At 37.9% G+C, this 9486-nt stretch overlaps 1 protein-coding gene across 1 annotated transcript; it reads right to left on the bottom strand.

Moving 5' to 3' along the window:
- Positions 1-995: 995 nt before the first annotated feature.
- On the bottom strand, positions 996-6753 carry LOC107550064 (chromatin target of PRMT1 protein-like). The gene is made up of 4 exons (XM_016231291.1): positions 6476-6753; positions 4846-4937; positions 3658-3842; positions 996-1782 (listed from the first exon to the last, which is right to left on the bottom strand). Exons 2-4 carry the CDS (start codon positions 4908-4910, stop codon positions 1583-1585), a joined length of 450 nt encoding a protein of 149 aa, XP_016086777.1. The 5' UTR covers positions 4911-4937; positions 6476-6753; the 3' UTR covers positions 996-1582.
- Between the last annotated feature and the right edge of the window lie 2733 nt (positions 6754-9486).

Raw genomic sequence — 9486 nt, 5'->3', positions numbered from 1 at the left:
ATTTTTATGCATTTAATTTACAATTAATTGATTGTAAAAGTTTAAAACATAATACCAAATGTGTTAATATTTTGTTACATTTTTCATATTGCATCTCTTAAATGTATCTGTAATTTTAACAATTTTTCTAAGGGATTAGGACCTTATGATCTCCATTTAACGATCTTTTTTTCTTTTAACACTTTAGTTTAACCGCGGAGTTCATGTTTTTGATGTTACAACCCTCCTGTTCATTGTGAATATATATTGAAAATATTTAATATAAATTCTGTGACCACTTCAGTTCCCTAAAGCAGTAGGTTATTATGTCTATGCAATCTTAAGAACACTATACACTATACTGACAGACTCACCTCTAACTTCAATGGATTCAAGTAAATATTTTTATGCATTTAATTTACAATTAATTGATTGTAAAAGTTTAAAACATAATACCAAATGTGTTAATATTTTGTTACATTTTTCATATTGCATCTCTTAAATGTATCTGTAATTTTAACCATTTTTCTAAGGGATTAGGACCTTATGATCTCCATTTAACGATCTTTTTTTCTTTTAACACTTTAGTTTAACCTCGGAGTTCATGTTTTTGATGTTACAACCCTCCTGTTCATTGTGAATATATATTGAAACTATTTAATATAAATTCTGTGATACACAAACATTTGTGGACAAATATCCCAGCTCTCATTACTCATCGTTCACATTCACAATGAAAATATGTTCTTAAACTCCGGAGTTCAATCTTGAGTACATTTAATTATACCCATCTAAATTATGCTTTAAAGAAAAAAATAAAATAAAATCCGGGCCACATGCAGTTTTATACCACTCTCTTGTGGAAATAATGAACATTTGAAGCTTGTAAGACAAAGAAAGAAAAACTAATTGATAATATTGTTCAGGAAGTCAATGGAAGCACATGCGTCTTATGGCCAAGATTTATTTGAAGCCAAAAGAAGAAGAAAAAAAAAAGGGTTGTGGGTTACAGTATACTTTTAAAACATCTTTTATGACAGACAAAAAAAAAAAAAAGACATCAAGATTGTGTATACCGAATAAAAGTTCTACTTTAAAACATAAAAATACAATAAAACGTAAGTTTCATTTGTAGAACATTATGGCAATTAACATCTGTTCATCTATATAAACCACATTTTAACACCAGATGATCAAATGTCCTTGGTTAAGAGTTCACAGCTCCACATACATTGGGTCATTTTCAGAATTTCAGCCAATAAACATTACAAGCACAATCTCTATTATTATAGCTCAAAGGAAAACATGTTTTTTCCCCTTCACTTTACTGCCAAACGTTTTCTAAGAGGACTTGTGTTTTAGAACTGTGGTAGGCTTGTGTGATGGTACAGAGTTCAGTTTAGAAAATGCGAGTGGCGACTCACAAATCTTTGAAGATAATGGGGATGGAACCATAACTTTGTACAACCTTCAAGTTTAAAATGTCTTCTCGGGGGGTGTCCAAGAGCAACAGCTTTAATGGTACTGAATGTGTATCTTGTCAATCAGTCTATTATCTGCAGATCTTTGGGGAGCTGCTGTCTCTCTCTCAGCTCGGCTGTGGTTACTCCATGCTCTCAGGGTCTGCCTGGGCCATATACGCATCCAGCTCGGCATCCAGATGGCCCTTGGTCTTGGACATGTAAGCATCAAGCTGGTTGTCCAACTGCTCACGTGTGACGATGGGACGGCCTGCTCCTCGGCCTCTGCCGCGTCCACGACCCCTTCCTGCAAACCCTCCACGACCTCTCAGACCCCCGCGGCCTAAGAGAGACAATCATAGACTTTAATGTTGAGAGACAAACATTTAAGCATGCAAGAACAAAACAGAAAACGCTAACTGGCAGAAGACTGCATTTAACTTTTTTTTTTTTTTAATGTAGTACACGATGTAACTACAGAAGAGTCTAGTTTTAAATAGGAAAAATATAGAAACTCTTTGGTCATTTTTGAGCGAGATGCTAACGGTCTAATCAGATTCAATGATCTATGCTAAGCTACAGCTAAAAGTGCTACCGCCAGACCCGGAGATTGGCTGAATGGATTCGAAAACAGTAAAACTCAACTGTTTAACTCTAGAGGAGCTGGAAAATGAGCCTATTTTCAAAAATAGTGGTGTGTTCCTTTAAAGAACAAGCTCTGGAATATGTACACTACTGGTTAAAATTTTAATTGTAATTCTGTAAATTCAGCATTTTGCAACCAAATGTACGGAGACGCATCCGTAAGCAGATTTGCATCCATCTATATCATCTTTGTGCATGTTCCTCTCTTACCTGTTTGTGCTGCAGGGCAACCTGCACAGAGGGCCTGTTCTCCATCTGCTGAGCGAGCCGGCGGTTCCTCGCACTGGCCATGTGCTGCTGCTGCATGGTCGCCCGGATGCTACTCGCTGTCGGCTGCTTGTTCTTCAGCATGTTTGTGAAGCTTGTGGGACACAACAGAAGGAGGAGGGTAGAGAGAGAGAGAGAGAGACAGAGGAGGGAAAGGGGGATACGAGGAAAGGAGGGTTCCAAATCAAATCATTTCACACAGCATGGACGCAGCTACAGCGGATCCTGTAGCAATCTAGAGAATGCCCTTTTTAGACCACAGCTGCTTTCATTTACTCTCTCTCTCGATTACATGTGAAGACACCCCAACATATTTGCTTTAAACTGAACGTCTACGATGTGGTTTAAAGAGAAGACATAGATAGAGAAGAGGCAGGGAGATTTCTGAGTGATTGCCACTTACAGGCCGCCATCAACCGACTGTAATGTCATCAGTCCGAGACACCACGCGGTGAGTCGACCCAGGGCTAGAGGGGTGTCTGGCAACCCAGCCACTTACAACCAAGACCGTGACCTGGCACGCTGTTTTGTGAGACGCCTCTGATGAAAAGAAAGGGAGGGAGTTGGGGGGGGACAGGTCACGTCTAGGTACGGACTGAGCACCTTATTCTGTAGACAGCCAGAGAGAAAGTGAGAAACGCAGAGGAGGAATGTCACCTTTTTTGTGTATAATTAGACATGTAGAATATTTCTTAACAGCGTATTATGAACGCAAAAAGGGTCAAATTTAATTAATGACATACTTCAATAGTACACTATCATTCAAATTTGGGGATTTTTTAAAATAAGTCTCTTATGGCCACCATGGCTGTATCAAAAATACAGTATCTTCATTAATATATTGAAATATTATTACAATATATGTTCCATTTGAATATTTATTTTAAAATGTAATTTATTCCTGTGATCAGAGCTGAATTTTCAGCATCATTACTCCAGTCTTCAGTGTTACCCGATCCTTCAGAAATCATTCTGATATACTGATTTGCTGCTCAAGAAATATTAATCATCAATGATGAAAACAGTTGTGACACTTAATTCTGTGTTAATACTTTATGGATTTTTTTGATCAATGTAAAATTCAAAAGAACAAACTTTATTTTGAAATAAAACATTTTTGAAACATTACAATTGTCTTTTCTGTCACTTTTGATCAATTTAATGTGCCCTTGCTGAGAAAAAACAACAACAATACAATTTTAAACAGTAGTGTACATATTCAATAGCTTTTTGCAACCACTTGTACTGTAAACGCATCCGTCAGCTGACTCGCAGCTCCGTCTATATCACCTCAATGTGTCATGTTAGGTCATCTTTGTGCATGCCATTCCCTCTCTTACCTGTTTGTGCTGCAGGGCAGCCTGCACAGAGGGCCTGTTCTCCATCTGCTGAGCAAGCCGGCGGTTCCTCGCACTGGCCATGTGCTGCTGCTGCATGGTCGCCCGGATGTTACTCACTGTCGGCTGCTTGTTCTTCAGCATGTTTGTGAAGCTTGTGGGACACAACAGAAGAAGGAGGGTAGAGAGAGAGAGAGACACACAGAGGAGGGAAAGGGAGATACGAGGAAAGGAGGGTTCCATATCAAATAATTTCACACAGCATGGATGCAGCTACAGCGGATCCTGTAGCAATCTAGAGAATGCCCTTTTTAGACCACAGCTGCTTTCATTTACTCTCTCTCTCCATTGCGTGTGGAGACACCCCAACATATTTGGCTTAAACTGAATGCCTACGATGTGGTTTCAGCGGTAAAAGAGAAGACAGAGATAGAAAAGAGGTCGATTTCTGAGTGATTGCCACTTACAGGCCGCCATCAACCGACTGTAATGTCATCAGTCCGAGACACCACGCGGTGAGTCGACCCAGGGCTAGAGGGGTGTCTGGCAACCCAGCCACTTACAACCAAGACCGTGACCTGGCACGCTGTTTTGTGAGACGCCTCTGATGAAAAGAAAGGGAGGGAGTTGGGGGGGGACAGGTCACGTCTAGGTACGGACTGAGCACCTTATTCTGTAGACAGCCAGAGAGAAAGTGAGAAACGCAGAGGAGGAGCAGAAAAACTCTTCTGGGAGAGAGAGAGAGAGAGAGAGAGAGAGAGAGAGAGTGTTTTTGTGTGAGAGAGGGCAAGAAATACAGATGGTACACACACCATCCTGCATTATCATCTCATTCCCATGGCTGAGGATGCTCTTCTGCAGTGCAGTCGGCTTACCTCGCCCTTACCCTCTCACCTCCGGGTGTGCGCCGCTTACGCAAGAGACACCTCGCCAAACACGGCACGCTATCAGATCTTTTAATATCGACTCAAGTAATCGCCGTCCTGTTGGGTAAGCGGCGCACACCGTGCGGGCAGTCTAGCATCCACGTCAGGTCTGATGTCTCCCCCTCAATGACCTCCATAGTACACGTGTCTTGAGACTTGCTGCCTTAGTTATCTCTGTATGCTTTTCCCCCTGGCCTTGAGATAATGCTGTCAGGATGCGTAGCGCCTCACCGCTGATTCAGGGACACCTTGGTGGTGCTTTTCAGCACGACTTTTTGAGAAGAAGGGGCGCTCATGTTTCTTCAGACTTGCAGGGATCTCTCCTGTAAGAGAGAAACGGCAGAATATAGATGGTAGGTATCTATACTGCATGAAATGAAAGTGAAAGTCTCACAGACAGAAACAAGGAAGTCAATGGAGAAATCTGATGTTAGAAAAGGTAATACACTAGCTGGATTTTAAAATCTCATGAGCTGACGACCTAACTCAGGGATTTCAATCTTGTACATGCCTCGGGCCCCCAAACATGAAGCTTCTTAAAGCAAGGGACATCCCTCCTAATATTCTGTGTCCAAAATATTAGTCAGAAATTGGTTTCTATTAAGTGACAGCTTTCCCCTACTTTAGTACTGTAAGATTTATTTACACGTTTAATTATTTTCTAAAGAGATTATCTTTTTTTTTTGTTTGTTTATTGTAATCTAATTTAATTAAACTGCGGTAGGTATCTATACTGCATGAAATGAAAGTGAAAGTCTCACAGACAGAAACAAGGAAGTCAATGGAGAAATCTGATGTTAGAAAAGGTAATACACTAGCTGGATTTTAAAATCTCATGAGCTGACGACCTAACTCAGGGATTTCAATCTTGTACATGCCTCGGGCCCCCAAACATGAAGCTTCTTAAAGCAAGGGACATCCCTCCTAATATTCTGTGTCCAAAATATTAGTCAGAAAATGGTTTCTATTAAGTGACAGCTTTTCCCCTACTTTAGTACTGTAAGATTTATTTACACGTTTAATTATTTTCTAAAGAGATTATCTTTTTTTTTTTATTGTAATCTAATTTAATTCAACTGCTTTTTTTTACGGTTTCTCTAAACTTTTCCACGTAATTCCTAGAACTCCCTTGTGATCCCGTTTAATACACTTCTTTTTAATTCTATTTTTTTACTTAAAACCTCATTTAAATCTTTATTTTTTATTATTATTTTCTACATTTCTTACCCAGTTTTCCTCCAACCCTCTAATTTTCTCCGATCATTTAGAATTAATCTGAACCAATCTTAAATATTAGTTAGAATAATTTACTTTCTACATTTTTCCCCACAGACTTCCCACAAGAATCCCCTTGATGCCCATTCATTTTAAACTTCTATATTCATTTTTTATCCATTTCTTTATTTATTCAGATAGATTTTGTATTTAAATGTCATTTAGATTGTTCTACATTTGTTTTGTTTTTTACAGATTTTCTCTAAACGACTCCCTAGATGCCTATTTATTGATAAACTTGATTTATTTTGACCTAGTTTGTATTTATTTAAATAGATTTTTATTTAAACCTCATTTAAATTTTTTTATTTCTACACGTTACAAGTACCAAAGACTACAGAATACGCTTAAAGGGACTTTGCTAGTACGCAGTGATGCCCAAAAATGCTCAGTAGGCTTGAAAACATTATGTTATTCATACCAGGTGTTAACATAATGGAAAACCAACGAGATGAACCGGTCTCGGCTAGCAAATGTATCTATGTAACGTTAACTCAGTCTGACTGTTCGCCACTCGCTCGTGTTTACATATAACCAATCCAATATTATATTTGTTGAAGTGTGAGACATACTGAAGAACCCTTACCTTTTCTCTGAAAGACTCGTGTAGCTGTTAGCTGTGTAGCTTTAGCGCGACTCGACAAAACTCACACTCCAAACTTCTCTACTTGACGCCCGAGAACTGTACAACTACCGCCCCTCTTCCAAATATATTTAAGAACTTAAAAACAAAGCTATATCCCACAAAATTGGCTAAAAACACCAATCTACTTCTGCTCCACAGCTCTGTCGGCCTCTCTCCCCTCATTCATCACAAAATGGTGCTAACGACTTGCGAGAGCTAGGAAAATGGAGCGCTACTTACTGCGTCAGATCTCGCGAGATTTCCGCATGAACGGCTGTGTGCCAAATAGCGTACTACCATACTAGGACTAGGGTTTGTGCGTGAACGTTGTGCACCAAGATTTTTCTTAAAATAAAAAAAAGGAGAACGGTACATTTTAAGGTGCTCTGAGCAGGTTCAAACCATTTTAAATTGCATTTTAGACATTATCATATATATATATATATATATATACATATACCTATAGTCTTACAGTCATGCAGTCCGGTGCGGTGAGATAAAATAATTTAAAGAATTTAAAATTACAAATATTGCATGCAACAGCTCAGTTCATATCAGGTCATAAACTTGTATAAAACATGAATTATTTAATTTTATTTCATTTTATATTAGGGGAGAGTGGGGTGATTTGAGCCTGTGGGAAAGTTGAGGCACCCCTTGTTCCTAGATAACCTTAAACATAACTGCTGATATGAAAACCAAATACCTGAAGATTTTCCCCTTTCACCCACCCTGTGATGCAGAGAGGCCTGTGGAATAGTTGCTAGCTAAATTTAGGTTCATAAAACTTTTTTTCCCCTGTTCAGAGTGATTTTTGTATGTTCAAGGACTCATGCTTCTTGTGTCTGAACAATTCCAGACACTTCTGAAAAATATCACACATGTGTTTGAGCTTTAGGAGGTTATAATATGAGGCTATAATGTTAGCATGCATGATGTTAGCTCTAAACTGCTGGATGATACATTGTTTTTATATATATATATATATTTTACAGTTTATTTTCTACACTGAGTGTCAGCACTCACTATTTCTACGGTCTGCATTATGCATACTGTTCACAGTATACATCATTACATATTTTCACATGCTAGTTTCACACTCAGTGTATACTGCGTCGTAGATAGGATGCAGTACACTAGTATTACTACTGTATTCAAACACAGCCGTGTGGAGCGGGGTAATTTGAGCCAGTGGCTTACCCCTTCTTATGATTATGAAGTATTATTTTACTGTAATTCTACATTATATTTCATTCATTTGAGACCAAACATGTTTGATCTTGTTCTTTGTTTTGCACTTTTGTTTTGACATTTTTAAATAGGCCGTGTTTATGAAAATTGGCCATTGAAGTTTTATGAAACTGTATTTCACTGCATCATTTAATGTTGAGTACTATTAGCCCATTTCTGTAAGGTCAGTTGCAGTGTATTTTTATTTTATTCTTCAATTTAACTTTATCTTGTTATAATAATTTAAAAAATACCTTTAAAGTTGTGAACTGTATCTTTAAATAAAACTTTTAAGAAGTCATCTATCCATCCATTCTATTATCCAAACCTCTTCGTCCATATTAGGGTCGTAGGGAGCTGGATCGTAACCCAGCGTCTTGAGCCACAGGTCGAGAAAAACCCTGGATGGATGGCCAGTCCATCCCAAGGCTTACACACAGATTTTAAGAAGTCATTTTTATTGAATTTCTCTTCTTTTGATATAGCATGAGGTGAAAATGTTCAGTTTAACTTCAGCATAATCAGTGGCACAGTATAGCTCCATGTGGCTGAACATGTGCTCGCTTTAAACATGGCGTAAGTAAATACAGGCTCACCTTACCCTATTATATATTATATTATATTATTTTTTTTTAATAAAAGTGTAATATTCCACGGACCCACAAATATGATTCTCATGCAAGGATCCTTACTTTGAAATTTAAAAGACAGCTATATATTTTCATGCATAAATCCCAAATCTATACTTTGAAAAATTAACATTATAATTCTGTTGAAAATATTTAGTTACATTATCATGTTATTTCCTCACAAATGTACTATTTGATGCATTGTTTGTTGGTTTTAATCTTTTATTATTTATTTTCATTCATTTATTCAATTCTTTTTATTATTCATTTATTTTAATGTAACATTTCTACATTGTTTTTCTTTTTTTTTTTACAGTTTATTGTCAGCACTCACTATTTCTACGGTCTGCATTATGCATACTGTTCACAGTATACATCATTACATATTTTCACATGCTAGTTTCCAGTGCTGGGGGTAAAATATTACAAGTAACGCGAGTTACGTAATCAGATTACTTTTTTCAAGTAACTAGTAAAGTAACGCATTACTTTTTCATTTACAAGAGAATATCTGAGTTACTTTTTCAAATAAGTAACGCAAGTTACTTTTTTCCCCAATGTATTGATTGACAGCTCTGCTGTCCTCATGTTGAGAGAAATCAGAAGTTACTGTAGATCTAAAATAAATATGAATATGCATTAATTCATCTCACTCACACAAAACAAACACACAGGTTCAGTATTCCTCAAAATGAATAAAAATAATGCAACTCAGAATATGACGCAATAATTAAATGTTAAACAACACAAATATGCTTTATGTATTTAATCCCATTCTATTAACCAATGTCTTTGCTTCTGACCTTCGATGATCCAGTTCTGTTTGTTTTTTTTTTTTGGCCAAGTATGGTGACCCATACTCGGAATTAGTGCTCTGCATTTACCCATCCAAAGTGCACACACACAGCAGTGAACACACACACACCGTGAACACACACCCGGAGCAGTGGGCAGCCATTTATGCTGCGGCCCCCGGGGAGCAGTTGGGGGTTCAGTGCCTTGCTCAAGGGCACCTCAGTCGTGGTATTGAAGGTCGGAGAGAGCGCTGTACTTTGGGTTATGAGTCCGAGTCTCTAACCATTAGGCCACGACTTCCCCACAGCCGTACTAATA

Source organism: Sinocyclocheilus grahami, unplaced genomic scaffold, assembly GCF_001515645.1.
Source record: "Sinocyclocheilus grahami isolate Dianchi unplaced genomic scaffold, SAMN03320097.WGS_v1.1 scaffold387.1, whole genome shotgun sequence".
NCBI classification, from domain to species: domain Eukaryota; kingdom Metazoa; phylum Chordata; class Actinopteri; order Cypriniformes; family Cyprinidae; genus Sinocyclocheilus; species Sinocyclocheilus grahami.
Note: the sequence above shows the minus strand (reverse complement) of the source record. Positions and strands in the feature narration are given on the sequence as shown.